Below are 18,283 nucleotides of genomic sequence, written 5' to 3'. Positions count from 1 at the left end.
ATTGGCTGAAGGAGAAGAAAATTGACACGAGGGTTTTTGTATCGTTTCCTCTCATTGGCTGAAGGGGGAAATTTTGTATGGCTTCGTCTCATTGGCTGAAGCGCAAAGCCAAGCACTCCCGGCATCCTCCGGGCGGGCGATGCGCGCGCAGCTCCGCGGCCTGTTTCTCTTTCTGAGGGAAGCGCCGGAGTGGAGTTGTCGCCCTTTCCTTGGCTCTTCGGCTGGCCGCCTGGTCTCCCCCTCACCATGCAGGAGCTCATCGCCAACGTGGAGCACATCAAGTTCGAGCTGGAGATCGCGGTGGAGCAGCAGCTGGGCGCCCAGCCGCTCCCCTTCCCCGGGATGGACAGTACGCCAGGGCCGGGCTCCGAGGGCGGCGGGTAGGCCTCATCGGGGAGGAAGCTGGCCTTCTCCCCCAACGGGGAAAGGAAGCTGATTATGCCATTCCCTAATTAGCAATTATTACCAATTCTGCAGCACTGCTGGTCACAGCTGACCTCCAGTCAAAGCACTATCAATTTTCAAGTACTAATTCCTAATAAGCAATTATTAGCCTTTCTGCAGCAGTGCTGGTCACAGCTGACCTCCAGTCAGCACGTAAGGGCCAGGGCCTCCCAGTTTTCCCAGAAATGAAGCTTATTATGCCATTCCTCTGTTTGGAATTGGACACAAAGATAAACTACCAATTTTCAAGTACTAATCCCTAATTAGTAATTATTAGCAATTCTGCAGCACTGCTGGTCACAGCTGACCTCCAGTCAGAGCACTTAAGGGCCAGGGCTTCCCAGTTTTCCCACAAATGAAGCTTATTATGCCATTCCTCTTTTTTGCAATAGGACACAAAGATAAACCAGTTCTGGTTGCTGTCTAAACCAGGCCTGGGCCTACTTGGGCCCTCCCACCCTCCTTCCAGGAGTTTTGGACTGCAACTCCCACAATTCCTAGCAGCCTCAGGCCCCTCCCTTTCCCCCCTCAACCGCAGCATGGGCAAACTACCAATTATCAAATACTAATTCCTAATTGGGAGAAAATGTGGAGGCCGTGACAGACTTTGTATTTCTAGGTGCAAAGATGACTGCAGACGCAGACTGTGGCCAGGAAATCAGAAGACGCTTCCTTCTTGGGAGGAGAGCAATGTCTAGTCTCGATAAAATAGTCAAGAGTAGAGACATCAGACTGGCAACAAAGATCCTTTGCCTAGTCCAAGCCATGGTCTTCCCTGTAGTCACCTACGCATGTGAGAGATGGACCTTAGGGAAGGCTGAGCGAAGGAAGAGAGATGCTTTTGGACTGTGGTGTTGGAGGAAAGTGCTGAGCGTGCCTTGGACTGCGAGAAGATCCAACCAGTCCATCCTCCAGGAAAGAAAGCCCGACTGCTCACTGGAGGGAAGGAGACTAGAGACAAAGTTGAAGTCCTTTGGCCACATCATGAGGAGACAGCAAAGCCTGGAGAAGACAATGATGCTGGGGAAAGTGGAAGGCAAAAGGAAGAGGGGCCGACCAAGGGCAAGATGGATGGATGGATGGCATCCTTGAAGGGACTGGACTGACCTTGAAGGAGCTGGGGGTGGTGACAGCTGACAGGGAGCTCTGGCGTGGGCTGGTCCATGAGGTCACGAAGAGTCGGAGACGACTGAACGAATGAACTACAACAACAACAATTCCTAATTAATAATAATATAATAATAAAACTTTATTTATACCCCGCTACCATCTCCTCAAGGGACTCGGTGCGGCTTACATGAGCCCAAGCCCGCAGTACATCAATAAACAAAGCAATAACAAAACAATCAAAGCAATACAATTAGTATAAGTCACATAACAAAAAATAAACAATAAATCAACAGTAACACACAAAGCAATTTAAAACCAATAGCCAGGCCAAATGTAATAGATTAAAATTAAAAATAATGATGGACATGAACAAGCTAGGATATAACTGGGATAGAATTTTCAAGGAGCGATGAAAGAACGCAGTCAGTCCTAAATCAATGGTAAAGTTCATTTTGAGGGCATATTGCTGAGGGTTTTCCTCATTCTGGGAAGGCACACTGGAACAACCACGTTTTGAGGCTCCTCCTAAAGACTGCCAATGTGGGGGCTTGACTGATATCCTTGGGGAGTGAGTTCCAGAGTCGAGGGGCCACCACCGAGAAGGCCCTATCGCTCGTCCCCACCAATCGCGCCTGCGAAGGGGGCGGGAGCGAGAGCAGGGCCTGTCCAGACGATCAAAGAGATTGCGTGGGTTCGTACACAGAAATGCAGTCACGCAGGTAGGCAGGTCCCGAACCGTTCACGGCTTTGTAGGTAAGAACCTGCACCTTGAATTGGGACCGGAAAATGAACGGCAGCCAGTGGAGCTCCTTAATTATTAATAATCATTTACCAATCATGCAGCACTGCTGGTCACAGCTGACCTCAAGTTAGAGCATAGAATCAAAGAGTTGGAAGAGACCTCATGGGCCATCCAGTCCAACCCCCTGCCAAGAAGCAGGAATATTGCATTCAAATCACCCCTGACAGATGGCCATCCAGCCTCTGTTTAAAAGCTTCCAAAGAAGGAGCCTTCACTGCACTCCGGGGCAGAGAGTTCCACTGCTGAATGGCTCTCACAGTCGGGAAGTTCTTCCTCATGTTCAGATGGAATCTCCTATCTTGTAGTTTGAAGCCATTGTTCCTCATCTTAGTCTCCAGGGAAGCAGAAAACAAGTTCACTCCCTGTGGCTTCCTCTCACATATTTATACATGGCTATCATATCTCCTCTCAGCCTTCTCTTCTTCAGGCTAAGCATGCCCAGCTCCTTAAGCCGCTCCTCATAGGGCTTGTTCTCCAGACCCTTGATCATTTTAGTCACCCTCCTCTGGACACATTCCAGCTTGTCAATATCTCTCTTCAGTTGTGGTGCCCAGAATTGGACACAATATTCCAGGTGTGGTCTAACCAAGGCGGAATAGAGCATGGGGAGCATGACTTCCCTAGATCTAGACACTAGGCTCCTATTGATGCAGGCCAAAATCCCATTGGCTTTTTTTTTCGCCATCGCATAACATTCCTGACTCGTGTTTAACTTGCTGTCCTCAAGGACTCTTAAGATATTTTTCACACATAGTGCTCTCGAGCCAAGCATCATCCCTTATTCTGTATCTTTGCATTTCATTTTTTCTGCCTAAGTGGAGTATCTTGCATTTGTCACTGTTGAACTTCAACTTCCACAATTCCTAACAGCCTCAGGCCCCTTCCTTTCCTCCCTCACCTTGCAGCATGGGGAAACAATCAATAATCAAATACTCATTCCTAATTATCAGTTACCAATTATTAACTATTATCAGTGATTGGATATGATTAATTATTTGCGACACATTTGTGTGTCAGCTGCAGCGTGTAGCTGTGTCACTCAAGGTCTCTTGAGACCATGTGAAATGATCACTCAATCATATTTTTAAAAACAGAAATGAAAAGTTTGCAGGAAGTCTGTTGTCCTCCCATTCGTTTTGTTATTACAATTTATGTATGTATCTGTATCTCTTATAGCAGGTTGGTTTATACCCCAGCTTGCTAGTAAAACTGAATTACTGTGTCTCAAACATCTCAAAAGTATGTCACCAACATGAAAAATTTGGAAAGCTCTAAAGCGGAGCATTAAGTATAAGGCAGTGTTTCTCAACCTGGGGGTCGGGACCCTTGGGAGGGTCACAAGGGGGTTTCAGAGGGGTCACCAAAGTCCATCAGAAAACATAGTATTTTCTATTGATCACGGGGGTTCTGAGTGAGAGGTTTGGCCCAATTCTCTTGTTGGTGGGACTCGGAAGACTGTTCGATTGTAGGAGAACTATAAATCTCAGCAACAACAACTCCCAAATGCAAAGCTCTATTTTCCCCAAACTCCACCAGTATTTACATTTGGGGATATTGAGTATCCATGCCAAGTTTGGGCCAGATCGATCATTGTTTGAGTCCACAGTGTTCTCTGGATGTAGGTGAACTACAACTCCCAAACTCAAGGTCAATGCCCACCAGACTCTCAGTATTTTCTGTGAGTCATTGGAGTTCTGTGTGCCAAGTTTGGTTCAATTCCATCATTGGTGGAGTTCAGAATGCTCTTTGATTGAAGGTGAACTATAAATACCAGCAACTGTTGTTGTTGTTGTTGTTGTTCATTCGTTCAGTCGTCTCCGACTCTTCGTGACCTCATGGACCAGCCCATGCCAGAGCTCCCTGTCGGCCGCCACCACCCCCAGCTCCTTCAAGGTCGATCCAGTCACTTCAAGGATGCCATCCAGCAACTACAACTCCCAAATGACAAAATCAATCCCCACAAACCTCTTCAGTATTCCAATTAGGGCGTATGGGGTATTTGTGCCAAATTTGGTCCAGTGGATGAAAATACATCCTGCATATCAGATATTTACATGGTGATTCATAATAATAGGAAAATGACAGTTATGAAGTGGCAACGAAAATAATGTGATGGTTGGGGGTCACCACAACATGAGGAAACGTATTAAGGGGTCACGCCATTAGGAAGGTTGAGAACCACTGGTATAATGAGAATTTGAAAATTATGATAAAGTTGTGGGATATTGGGGGTTTCATCCTGCATCTCTTTCTCCACAGAATCGGGAGCTGCTGTTTGCGATTTTTTCTTAAAGTCAGCCTGTGGGAAAGGTAAGCCACAACTATAGATAAACTATGCAAGAAGAGAAAAGGGGAAGCAGAATCAACTTTCTGATTGTGTACGGTTACTTAATTTATTGTTAATAAGTAATATTATATTCTTGTTGAGTCATTGTGTGTGGTGCTTTGAAATGGAATATAAGGGGAGCTGAGAAGCCTAATCAGAGGACCTTACAAATGGAATCTCAGTGAAGGTTACTGGGGTATGTCAGCACTTTAGTACAGTTTCAAACTGGTATTTGCTGTGCAGATGATTATATATGAAATCCTGGGACAAGTTTTAGACCTGGATGGTGATGACACAAACCAGTCAGCACTAACCATTTAAGGACTTCCTTTGGCATGCTTTTGTGGATATTTGCTGTCTGGCTGCAGCAGTTTGAAGCTATCTTTGAACGATATTAAATGGTTAGTGCGGATAGGGCCTGAGAGTTTGTAATTGTATTGATCATTCGGTTTGTAGCAGCCTCTGCAATCCTTAATATGAAGAGGAGGTCACATGTATTGGGTGGAAGGAGAACTTACCACCTGCAGCTTTCTGAACCCTGGCAACCTTTTGATCTTTATAGGCCAATGAAATAAGGTAAAAAAATAAAACATTGAGTTGCCATGATTTCTGAGCTGGTGCTATGATTTTGAGGAGTGGAGACATACCTTTTTGTTTGTGGACATCTTGGCATTCTGACAGTATGACATCACTGGGTTGTTGTACGTATTTCGGGCTTTAGGGCCATGTTCTAGAAGCATTCTCTCCTCTGACGTTTCGCCTGCATCTATGGCAAGCATTCCCAGAGGTTGTGAGAACTGGCCTAGCGCGAAGCCTGCCTCGCCTGCCTTGCACCCTCATCGGATGGCAAGAGAGCGAGGCAGGCTTCAGGCCAGGCCTTGCGGGAGGTCCCCGCGCCATGCCCCGCGCCCTCGCCAGATGGTGAGAAAGCGAGGCATGCTTTAGGGCAGGCCTCTCGTGGGGGCCCCTTTGCCTGCTCCGCGCCCTCACCGGATAGCGAGGCAGGCTTCAGGCTAGGCCTTGCGTGGAAGCCCCTTCGCCTGCCCCGCGCCCTCACCGGATGGCGAGAGAGCGAGGCAGGCCTCGCACGGAGGCCCTCTCGCCTTCCTTGTGCCCTTGCCGGATGATGAGAGAGTGAGGCAGGCTTCGCACCAGGACAGGCCTCGCGTGGAGGCCCCTTCGCCTGCCCCACGCCCTCGCCAGATGGTGAGAAAGCGAGGCAGGCTTCAGGCCAGGCGTTGCGCGGAAGCCCCTTCGTCTGCCCCGCGCCCTCACCGGATGGCGAGAGAGCGAGGCAGGCCTCGCACGGAGGCCCTCTCGCCTTCCTTGTGCCCTTGCCGGATGATGAGAGAGTGAGGCAGGCTTCGCAACAGGACAGGCCTCGCGTGGAGGCCCCTTCGCCTGCCCCACGCCCTCGCCAGATGGTGAGAAAGCGAGGCAGGCTTCAGGCCAGGCGTTGCGCGGAAGCCCCTTCGTCTGCCCCGCGCCCTCACCGGATGGCGAGAGAGCAAGACAGGCTTTGCACGAGGCCAGGCTTTGCGCGAAGGAGCTCTTGCCTGGCTTGCGCCCTTGGGGTGGGGCCAACGGAGGTGGTCTCACGACCCTTCCGAAATGGACAGGTGACCCCCCTGGGAGTCGCGACCCCCAGGTTGAGAACCGCTGATCTACAACAACCCAGTGATTCCAGCCATGAAAGCCTTCGACAATACAGTATGACATTACTTCCCATCTTAAAAGAACCTGCAAGAAAAAAGGTTATGTCATGAACTATAAGAAAATATGCAGCTTATATTTATCTTTTAGGTATAACCCAATTCTAGCATGAACATTACATAGTGATCCCTCCCCTTGGTTCATACAAGGCCTATTCTTTTTAAAGTAGCTGAAGAAACATTAAAACCATTCCCTCTCTCCACGTTCTTCTCGCCTTAGGAGGGATGTGTCCATTCCGGCACATCAGTGGGGAGAAGACCGTTGTCTGCAAACACTGGCTACGAGGGCTGTGCAAAAAGGGAGACCAGTGTGAATTTCTGCATGAATATGACATGACCAAGATGCCTGAGTGTTACTTCTACTCAAAATATGGTAAGAATGGCATTGCATCTGACTGTGCCTCACTCTTGCTGGGTATTCTTGACTTATAAAGAGCAGTTTGTGCTAAAGCATTCAAAGTTCTCTATTCGGAAAGTCTCTGTAATCTATTCTAGACAATAGTTCTATAAATAATGTTGATATTGTAATCCTATGTTGCAGAGGCATGCCTGAAGCAGTTCCTGAGTTTTGAATCAATCATGTACTGGCTTTCTGCTTGAAATAGCTGAGGTCTTGAATATTGTGTATGCTTTTTACTCTTAGTTCTTAACGTATGTTGTTCAGGCTCATAATTAGAGTATTAGGTGGACAAAATAAGAGAAAACATGGAAGTTAATGTAGACAGTAATCTAAGATGCAGATAGAGATGGTTGCGGAATGAAACTTGTTTGTTGAGAATGGTATGTTCCCCGTGTGAGTCCTAGAGCGATTGGGAGATCCTCTCCTGAGGTTTCTAGAAGGCAAAAAATAATATGTCTGTATTCATTTTGAATCCTGACTAAATATGACTTTGCTTAGTGCATTTTGATCATTTGTGCTCTTACCATTAGAGTTTTGTGAAATGTGCCATTCCAAGTTAAATTGTCTATACAAAGCGGCATTGAATGTTTGCCGTGCATGTGTACTGTTATCCACCATGAGTCGCCTTCAGGGTGAGAAGGGTGGAATATAAATAAAGTGTTATTGTTATTATTATCTGAAACACAACAAAATGAGTCCACAGCAGACACTCTGCTGGCTGTTGAATTGGATCACACTTTGGGCCCTTCCTAAGTGTCTAGGACTGTATGATGTATCGGCGAATAATGTGTGCAGATCCCAGTAAGGTGGCCTTCTGGAGCTGGCAGATGGTAATTTTGTCAGCGCCGATTGTGTTTAAGTGCAGGCCAAGGTCTTTAGGCACTGCACCCAGTGTACCAATCACCACTGGGACCACCTTTACTGGCTTGTGCCAGAGTCTTTGTAGTTCGATCTGTAAATCCTCATATCGTGTCAGCTTTTCCAGTTGTTTCTCTGCAATCCTGCTGTCACCTGGGATTGAGACATCAGCGATCCATACTTTTTTAACACGATTGTGAGGTCAGGAGTGTTGTGCTCCAAAACTCTTATCTGTCTGAATCCGGAAGTCCCAGAGTAGCTTGGCGTGCTCATTCTCTGTAACCTTTTCCAGCTTGTGATCCAACCAGTTCTTTGTCACAGGCAGATGGTATTTGTGGCACAAGTTCCAATGAATCGCCTGAGCAACGGTGTTGTGCCTCTGCTTGGAGTCTGTCTGCGCGATCTTCTTGCAGCAGCTGAGGATGGGATCTATTGTTTCATCTGCTTCCTTTCAGAGTCTACATTTGGGATTATTATTATTATTATTATTATCATCATCATCATCTGAAGGCCAGTTTAGGTTTCTAAGTAGATTATTTTTTAACATAATAGATCTGAGAGTGTTTTAAGTTTCCAAGACAAGTAAACTGCTTTGCTCCTCTAAGTGGAAAGAGATGGAAAGCAATGTTTCTTTGGATGGTAAAGGATGTAAATTATGTCTAATTCTATACCATTTTGCGGGGCCGTTCCTGATGCACGACGTGTGCTTGTCTACTGCAGGGGAATGCAGCAACAAGGAGTGCCCGTTCTTGCACATTGATCCAGAGTCTAAGATCAAAGATTGTCCTTGGTATGATCGAGGATTTTGTAAACATGGTATGTATATGGAATATTATTTTTGGTTCTGATGCACTGTGTGATTTCTTTAAAGCAGGCATGGGCAAACTTTGGGCCTCCAGGTGTTTTGGACTCCCAACTCCCACAATTCCTAACAGCCTGGAGGGCCAAAGTTTGCCCAGGCCTACTTTAAAGTGTCTTCATTCTTTACATTTCTTGCAATTGTGTGTGGTGACCATACCGTTGTATCTTGCAGGTCCGCTCTGCAGACACAGACACACACGACGTGTTATTTGCGTCAATTACCTGGTGGGCTTCTGTCCAGAGGGCCCTGCCTGCAAATTCATGCAGTGAGTGATTTTCAGGATTATCTCCTCCCTAAACATAAACTCTATCTATCTATCTATCTATCTATCTATCTATATCTTATGCCACACATTGGCCTATACGTGTTCTTATAAAAGTTCCTCCTATGTTGTAGTGAATTCCCTACCTTTTAAGCTTGGAAAAGCTAGAACAGTAGGCCCAGGAAGGTTGGCAGCCATTTTGGAAAGAGTGCAGGGGGCATCCATTTTAAATCTTATTTCCTGAAGGGGGCATGCTTAGATACTTGGTACTTGGAGGGAAATGAGAGGAGTTAGTGATTGGCTGGGAGAGAGAAGAAAAAAGGAAAAAAATGGACTTTAAGGGGACGTTTTAAAACCCTGTCAACTCAGATTGAATCTGGGTGTCAAAGGAGAAGGAGTTCGGAGTTGAGAGTGGAGAAGAGATGAGAGAGGCCTAAAGTGGTCAGTTAGCTAGCAGAGATATCTAGTGGGAAGATTATAGCTCTTAGGGAAGATAGCTGGGGAGTGGAGAGACAGATCCCAGAAGAGAAGGACTGTCTGTGTGGAGTTTGGGGTTACTTTCAGAGAAGCAATCCTGTCAGTAATCTCTGGAGGGAGAAAAGAGTGTAACTTGGAACTAAGTTTTTGAACTGAAAAGATTATTTCTTTAAAATATATGCTGCCACCATTAAACCTTTGACTTCTTCAGCAATTTGCTTTTAAAACTTCCTGTGCAGAGGCACACGTGAGACAGATGTTGTGAACAATAAAATAATGATGTTTATTTAAGAGATCTTGAACAAAATAAGCATTAAGCTTAGTTGGTTTGAAGTACTGACTTAAAGAAACCACACGCTTTTAAGTCACTACTTCAAACCAACTAAGCTTTAATGCCTATTTTGTTCAAGATCTCTTAAATAAACACCATTATTTTATGAAATCTTTCACCTTTACCTATACTCAAGTCAGCACTACATTGCAAATAAGCTGACTCCTTCCTATTTGTTTTCTTCACTCTTCACATAAAGATTGAAAACATGATGGTATGGAACATCCTAACTTCAGTATTCCAATATTCATATCCATGTAGTCATGCTGGCCACATGACCTTGGAGGCGTCTGTGGACAACACCGTCTCTTCTCTTTGGCTTTGAAATGGAGATGAGCACCAGAGTCGGACACGACTGGACTTAATTTCAGGGAAAACCTTTAGCTTTACCTTTTATATTTTCTTTTAAAAACAGCCCCCGATTTGAGCTTCCCATGGGAACCACAGACCAACCCCCTCTGCCTCCACCAACGCAACCACAGCAAAAGGTATGTAGATTTTCAGCTGCCTGCTCCAAACTCGAAATTATCTGCCAAATGTCTGAGCTTGCATTTCTTTCTTCTTTGTAAGATGGGTTCATTGAAATAGCTGGAGCCAGTCTCTACCAGATGGTCACATTTACTGACACAATCCCTCGTAGTCCGAGGATGATGGTCCCCCGAGTCTTGTGTCTTGATGGTGGGTTTGTAGGTGGCTGTGGAGCCCTGCTCTTGACCCGCATGTTCTCCCGCAGTGAGGGCATTGGTTTCCAGGTGGACGGCGGTCCTGGTCAGGGTTGGCTTGATGTGCCTTCCTCTTGGCACTTTTCTCCCTTTCACCCTCCATTCGTGCCCCTTCGAATTCTGCAGCACTGCTGGTCACAGCTGACCTCCAGCTAGAGCGCTCAAGGGCCAGGGCTTCCAAGTTCTTGGTGTGGATGCCACGGTTTTTAAGGCTGGCTTTAAGCCCATCTTTAAATCTCTTTTCCTGTCCACCAACATTATGAGTTGAAGCAACAAAAATATACAGTGTTTACATGATAGGCTTCAGCGATGGCCTTGCGAAGTAGAGTTGGTACATCATTACAAGTCATTTCTCTTTTTAAATTAAGAGTATTTCTTTTCTGGACACCAGTATGCTCCTGATATTCCCATTAGATGGTACATGGGTTGTGCTTATGAGAATGTTGCTTCAGTATCAGGAATTCAATCTCAACAGTTTGGATAATTACTATGGACTAACTAATAAGTATATAATCAAGATTCAGCCCTTTAGGTTTTAATATGTTATGTGTTTTAATCTGGTTTATTGTATTATGTGTTTTATTTGTTCATATGTTTGATGGTTTTATTGTTTGATAGTGTATGTTTATTATTATATTGGTTTTATTGCTATGTCTATGATGCCGCATTGAATTTTTGCTGGAGTTTGTAAGCCGCTTTGAGTCCCCTGTGGGGTGAGAAAGGCGGAGCAAAAATGAATTAAATAAATAAATAATAAATAAATATTAGGGCTGGGCGGTTTCGTTCGTTAATTTTGTAATTCGTTATTAATTCGTATTTAAATTAGCTTACGATCCGATATTGAGCCATTTTGGAATAGTGTGAGGAGTTAAATAGATTCGAAACAATTTTTTCAATTTATTTCGTAATTGTTTCGAAATTGTTTCAAAATTGTTTTGTAATTGTTTCATAATTATTTTCGTATGCCTGGTGCAAGTTTTATAGTTGTTGTTTGTTTTTATCACACTCAACCGTCAACAACAAAGGGAGAGGGAAGCTTCAGAAGTTCCCCCTGTCCCATTTGGAGGGTTTTTCAGCATATTTTTAGCATATTTGGAGGGGTTTTTTAGCATATTGCGCAATCACGTCCGCCATTAACGAATCGATTCGAAATTTACAAAATTTCGTATATTTCGAAATTTTTAAAAGGAAAATTTCGGAATTCTTTAAAGAAACGAAACGTGATGGACCCCTTAAAAACGAATCGAGTTTAGAAACAAAATTTTCCGTGGTTACCCAGCCCTAATAAATATGCCTGGACTACGAGTGTTGGGTTATGTGATTTTACTTGTTTTTATTGATATGTTTTAATTCCACTTTTTAATGTTAAATGATGTCATGTTTTATGATTTAATCGATAATTGTATGTTATTATTGTTATGTTAGGTTTCTGTATGTGAAAATTTTGCCATAATTGTGTTGGGAACGGATTTGAATCCCCCAGCGGGGTGAGAAAAGCAGTATATAAGTGAAGTAGATAAATAATTATAATATACGTGCTTTATTTATGTATTTATTTGTGTCAAAAACATTGCATAAATAAGTATAAAAGTGATAAAAATAGAGGAAGCACAAGTGGCTAAACAATTTCAGACCAAAAACGGGCAACAGCGACCGCATTGTCTGTAGCTTTAAACAAATCTTCCTCTGTGAATGAGGCATAGTGGACAAGCATATTTATTTATTTATTTACATCATTTATATGCCATGGAGCACCCTGTGGCGCAGTGGGTTGAACCCTTGTGCCGGCAGGACTGAAGACCGACAGGTCACAGGTTCGAATCCGGGGAGGGCGTGGATGAGCTCCCTCTATCAGCTCCAGCTCCTCATGCGGGGACATGAGAGAAGCCTCCCACAAGGATGATGGCCTCACACTTGAGGCTCAGGTGTCGGCGGTATCCGGGAGGGCCTTTGCACAATTGAGACTTGTGCGCCAGCTGCGACCGTACCTCGCGAAGGCTGATCTGGCCGGGGTGGTCCATGCCTTGGTCACCTCTAGAATGGATTACTGCAATGCGCTCTACGTGGGGCTGCCCTTGAAAACGGCTCGGAAACTTCAATTGGTCCAGCGGGCAGCAGCCAGGATGCTAACCGGGGCTCATTATCAAGAGAAGTCTACCCCTCTGTTTAAGGAGCTCCACTGGCTGCCATTTATTTTCCGAGCCCAATTCAAGGTGCAGGTGCTCACCTACAAAGCCCTGAACGGTTTGGGACCACCCTACCTGCGTGACCGCATCTCCATCTACAAACCCACACGCACGCTCCGGTCATCTGGGGAGGCCCTGCTCGTGATCCCACCCACGTCGCAAGCGCGCTTGGTGGGGACACGGGACAGGGCCTTTTCTGTGGCTGCCCCCCGACTTTGGAATGCCCTTCCAAAAGATCTTCGACAGGCCCCTACTTTAGCAGCTTTCAGAAAGAACCTAAAAACTTGGCTGTTCCGATGTGCCTTCTCAGATTAGGAATCCCCCATCCCAAGTCCTAGAAGCACTTTAGTACAATTAATATTACTGCACTCCGCACTATTTTTAATCCTATGTTCCTCCTGCCACCCCAGCACTTTTTTAACCCTGTACCCCATTGCGCAGTTTTAAAGTGTCTTCATGTATTGTTATTGTTGTTTGCTTATTTTGCTTAACTATTTGATTTGCTTGTTTACTACTGTTGCATTATGTTTTTACTGTATTGTGTTTCTGAGGCTTCGGCCTGTGTAAGCCGCATCGAGTCCCTTTGGGAGATGCTAGCGGGGTACAAATAAAGTTAATAATAATAAAATAATAATGATGAAACACCAAATCATCCAGGCGTCCCCTGGGCAACGTCCTTGCAGATGGCCAACTTGCAGTTTCTCAGGTTGCTCTTGACACGACCCAAAAAATAAATAAATCCTATGCTGCTCTTCTCACTCCGAAGAGAACTCGGAGTGACTTACCAGAGATATAATATATTATATTATTAGTATAGTATAGTACAATATCTAATTATACAATATATAATTATAATATCATATTATTAGTAGTATTATATTGCATTACATGATAATATTTTAAATATTTTATGTGCATAATTTTAACGAATGACAGTTACATCTGTCAAGTAGGAAATTTAGGTACCGCTTATGCGGGGAGGCTAATTTACGAGGCCATAAAGATCTCCAGCAAGCATGCCAAGAATGAGGAAGTATTTAATCAGTGTCACAAATGGACAGTGAAGCGACAGCTCCCCTAGTGGCCAGAATACCCTCGAGAAAAAGCTGGAATGTTGAATAGCCTCTGAGTGTCTGTCTATATATGTTGTGTGTCTATGGCATTGAATGTTTGCCATGTATATGTACATTGTGATCCGCTCTGAGTGCCCTGCGGGGTGAGAAGGGCAGAATATAAATACTGTAAATAAATAATAATAGTTCTCTGATGAGCAATTACGATGTGTATGGTTGTTTTTCCTCTTCAGCCAAACAACAACCCGCCATTGCAAAGGTCGTCCTCCCTCATCCAGCTCACAAGCCTGAACTCTTCTCCCAACCAACAGCGGACTCCTCAGGTCATTGGCGTCATGCAGTCTCAAAGCAATAGCATCGGGAACAGAGGCCCTCGGCCGCTGGAGCAGGTCACCTGTTACAAGGTAGGTTGTCAGTGCCTTTTGTCATAGGGAAAGAGTTGAATGGAAGGGTGGGAATCCTGTGTCCCAAACTCAGAGGTCTTTAGTTGTTATAACAGTAAACCATACTCATGTTCTTCCTCAGTGAAGATTTCTGTTTCCAGGTGGAAGGCAGTGCTGGTCAGGGTTGGCTTGACATGCCTTCTTCCTCTTGGTGCATTTCCCCTTATCTATCTATTTATTTATTTATTTACAGTATTTGTACACCGCTTTTCTCATCCCGAGGGGGACTCAAAATGGTTTACACATAAGTAATGGCAAAAATTCAATGCCAGTACAAACAATTACAATTATACACTAAAAATTAGACATAAATTAAATTAAAAAATACATCCATGAGAAGTAAATAAACTTCATTTCTCAATCTGTATAATTTTTGAATTCCGCAGCACTGCTGGTCACAGCTGACCTCCAGTTATCACGCTCAAGTGCTAAAGCTTCTCAGTTCTCTCTTGGTGTCTAGGCCACTATTTTTAAGGTTGGCTTGAAGCCCATCTTTCAATCTCTTTTCCTGTTCACCAATATTCCGTTTTCCAATTCTGAGTTGGGAGTATAGTAACTGCTTTGGGAGGTGGTGATATTTAATAATAATAATAATAATAATAATAATAATAATAATACTTTATTTATACCCCGCTCCATCTCTCCCAGGGGGACTCAGTGCGGCTTACATGAGGCCACGCTCATCAATACAGTACACACAATATAACACAAAAACATAATAGAACCAAAAAAAATACATAAAATGCAAAATCAATATATAAGCGACACAGCAATATAAAAACAAACATTAAAAACACAGAAGATTTCACTGGGCAGAGCCAAATTCAAGGATAAAATTTTAAAACTGGGAGATAGGACAATGTAAATTAAAAAGAGGAGGATCCGGGAATGAGGAAGGATTTAATTGCACGAACCATAAAATAAAATGCTTCTAAGGACATTTTGTGCAAAGTTTGGTCAGGGAGTATCTTACATTCAATCATTGAAGGCACTTTGGAATAACCAGGTTTTCAGATTCCTCCTGAAGATTGCCAGCGTGGGGGCTTGCCTAATGTCTCTGGGGGGAGAGTTCCAGAGCTGGGGGGCCACCACAAAGAAGGCCCTCTCTCATCCCCACAAGTTGCATTTGCGATGCGGGCAGGAGCGAGAGAAGAGCCTCTCTGGAAGATCAAAGAGATCGTGTGGGTTTGTAGATGGAAATGCGGTTGCGCAGGTGGGCGGGTCCCAAACCGTTCAGGGCTTTGTAGGTCAAAACCTGCACCTTGAATTGGGATCGGAAAATAAACAGCAGCCAGTGGAGCTCCTTAAACAGGAAGGTTCACCACTCTCTGTAATTCGCACCAGTTAGTAATCTGGCTGCCGCCCGTTGGACCAATTGGAATTTCCGGGCCATCTTCAAGGGCAGCCCCACGTAGAGCGCATAGTCCAATCTAGAGGTAATTAAAGGGTGGACTACTGTGGCCATTTGGACATTTTGGATAATGTGGCATTTGGTGCAGTGGAGCTGATGGTGTAGGAGCAGGAGTGGAGTGTGACCTCATGTTTCGCAGGCATATAACAGGGTTGGAAGGACAATGGCTTTATAAACAACTCCCTTGGTCTCCCTACGGATGTCCCAATCCTCAAACACTCTCTCCTTCATTTGGAAAAATGCTGCACTCGCAGAGCTCAGGCGGTGTTGTATTTCAATGTTGACTTTGGTGGAGAGATGGCTGCCGAGGGAGCGGAAATGGTCAACGTTTTCTAATGTTACAAAATTAAGCTGTATTTCTGGCATTGGAGAGGGACTGGCCAGTGCCTTTTGCTGAAAGAGCACTTTGGTTTTCTCGACGTTCAACGAGAGGTCGAGCTTTTTGTATGATTCTGCAAAGGTGCTTATAGAGTGCTTGTAGGTCTTCTGAATGCGCACAGACTACATTATCATCGGCATATTGGAGTTCTGTAACATGTTGTTGTGACTCTGGTTTTGGCTTTCAGTCTGCTGAGGTTAAATAGCTTGCCATCTGTCCGATAGATGATTCCCATTCTAGTGGGAAGCATCCCGACAACAAGATGAAGATGGAAAATAAGATTTTGATTTTCAGTCTGCTGAGGTTACGTAGCTTGCCATCTATCCAATAGATGCTTTCCACTCCGGTGGGAAGCTTCCTATCAACAAGATGGAACTACCATAGCAATGAAGATGGAAAATCAGGTTGGGGCTGTGGCGAAGTCATTGATACTATGTATGTGTTTAACTGTTAGAGTATATGTTTGTGTTTGCAACAGTAGCTAAAACTAGAGTTATCTGGTTTGAATCCACAGTGAGCGTTGCCAAGGAGACCAGGCAGGCTAGCTCAGGAGAGTGAGAAGTGGGCGGAGCCAAGCAGGAAAAGTTATGTGCGTCTTTGGAAAAAGGGGCTGTGTGAGTGTGGAGGCTTGAAAAGCCTGGGAGAGAGGTGTGTGTGAGCAGCTGGAGGTTTTTCAGTCTAGAAGGGCTGAAGAGAGAAACCTGGCCAGTTTCTTTAGTCTAGGAAGGCTAAAGGGAGCTTGTTAAGATCCCTAGTCAAGGAAGGACTAGAGATCAGAGATTTGATCAAGGAAAGATCAAATTGGAAGGCTATTCATAGTAGGAAACGTTGTTCACTAAAGAGCTTCACCTCAGTAAAAGTTAGCCACGAGCTGTGTTATTTGGAAGAGTGGACTGTATTACAAACCAAGTGATATTCAAAGTTCTATAAGTTATTTAACAGCCTGCAACCATATGCTTTGTACACAATAAACTTGTTATCTTTTGTTGAAGACCGTCTCATCTCAATTAATCTGCGTCTGTAAAGCCAGATCTCATCGGTGGTACCTCAAATACCTCACGTTGGTGGCAGTTACCTTAATTTACAAGTAATAATTGGCCTCCTCTATAATATATTCTTATACACAATTGAGGCCTGAGATTAATTCCCTCCATAATCATTCACACCTGTACAATTGGTTCGCGGGTAACTACACATCCCTGTTTGACAGCTGATTCCACCTTAAATAGATCACTTTGGGGGCCATTGCTGTCCAAGACTGTTGCCATCATGTCATCATGGATGCTCACAAATTGTCAGGGCATCCGAGTTTTTGGAGGATGGTCCAAAGAACACTGCAATTCACTGTGTCAAATGCTTTCGTACTATTATAAGGGACTGAAGCATAAAGGACAGTCTGATTATGTTGTTTCTTTTGAAGCCTTAGGATAAGTTTCTTCCAAATGACCCATTTATTTATTTATTTCGGGTATTTCTACCCCGCCCTTCTCAACCCCCGAAGGGGGACTCAGGGTGGCTTCCAACCGGCATACGTTGATGCCTACAATTCACACAGTAAAATACATAGTAACAATAAATTATAACAGTTAAAACATTACATTAATACAATAAAAATACAATAAAATGCCAGCCTGGTGGCCATCGTTTTGCCAAATCCGTAATTAATAAATTCATTTCGCTTATCACAGTCCGTTTCCAAAGCTTTAGTGGTCATTGTCCATTGTCAGTCTGCCAGGTCCCATATCCATGTTTTTAATTTCCTTTTGAAAGAGAGGAGGGATGACGATGATCTAATTTCCCCAGGGAGTGAATTCCACAGGCGGGGGGCCACCACCGAGAAGGCCCTGTCCCATGTTGCCTTTTTCAGGGCACATCTGCACTTTGTACTCTTTTGTATCTTTCTTTTCAATCTATAGATTGCTTAAAATAAATTCCCTTTCTTGGAATCTAAAGATTTCAGCAAAGATTATAACTTAATGTGTATTGATTTTATGTTTTCTTTTTTCCCAACAGTGTGGTGAAAAAGGACATTATGCCAACAGATGTACCAAAGGACATTTGGCTTTTCTTAGTGGACAATGAGCCATGGTGAAATTGTACAGCACTTTTTTTTATGGGAGCCGGATTGTATATACCACTTTCTTGGAACTGTTTCACGTCTTCTGAACGCCTGTCTCGAAAGGACTGGTTAACTGTGAACAACTGATGTGTCGCCTTCTTTTTGTATGTCTTAAGGAAAGAAGATACAGCTATTTAAGGACAAAGAATAGCTTGTATTTGCCTTTGTTTGTGGAGAAATTGGGTGAAGACAAACCTAATACATATGTCTCCTTACAACCAGTGTGCGGAACAGGCACTTATTGTTTCCATATGTTTGGCCCGGAAGCCTTCAATTTTTTTTTTCAGTCTTTGGTTGAATGACAAAATACACAAGACAAGGTATATTACACAACTTCTAAGGTGTTTGGAACAAGGATTTCTGGTG

General features: G+C 44.1%; 1 protein-coding gene across 1 annotated transcript; it reads left to right on the top strand.

Annotated features, from left to right (window-relative positions):
- The first annotated feature begins 130 nt into the window (after positions 1-130).
- On the top strand, positions 131-18,065 carry LOC132780015 (cleavage and polyadenylation specificity factor subunit 4). Its single transcript, XM_067473172.1, has 8 exons — positions 131-349; positions 4,616-4,666; positions 6,615-6,767; positions 8,373-8,468; positions 8,686-8,779; positions 10,000-10,072; positions 13,799-13,969; positions 17,812-18,065. The coding sequence occupies exons 1-8, from the start codon at positions 247-249 to the stop codon at positions 17,878-17,880; spliced, it is 810 nt and encodes a 269-aa protein (XP_067329273.1). The 5' UTR covers positions 131-246; the 3' UTR covers positions 17,881-18,065.
- The last annotated feature ends 218 nt before the right edge of the window (positions 18,066-18,283 follow it).

The sequence above is a fragment of the Anolis sagrei genome, chromosome X (genome assembly GCF_037176765.1).
Source record: "Anolis sagrei isolate rAnoSag1 chromosome X, rAnoSag1.mat, whole genome shotgun sequence".
In the NCBI taxonomy this organism is placed as follows: Eukaryota; Metazoa; Chordata; class Lepidosauria; order Squamata; family Dactyloidae; genus Anolis; species Anolis sagrei.
The sequence above is the reverse complement of the archived record's forward strand: the minus strand, read 5'-3'. Positions and strand labels throughout refer to the sequence as shown.

Excerpts from the sequence above, each read along its gene's own strand:
- LOC132780015 (XM_067473172.1), top strand. The coding sequence starts at position 247 with ATGCAGGAGCTCATCGCCAACGTGGAGCACATCAAGTTCGAGCTGGAG. Across the intron at positions 8,469-8,685 it reads TCGAGGATTTTGTAAACATG|GTCCGCTCTGCAGACACAGA; the intron begins GTATGTATATGG and ends TGTATCTTGCAG. Across the intron at positions 8,780-9,999 it reads CCTGCCTGCAAATTCATGCA|CCCCCGATTTGAGCTTCCCA; the intron begins GTGAGTGATTTT and ends TTTTAAAAACAG.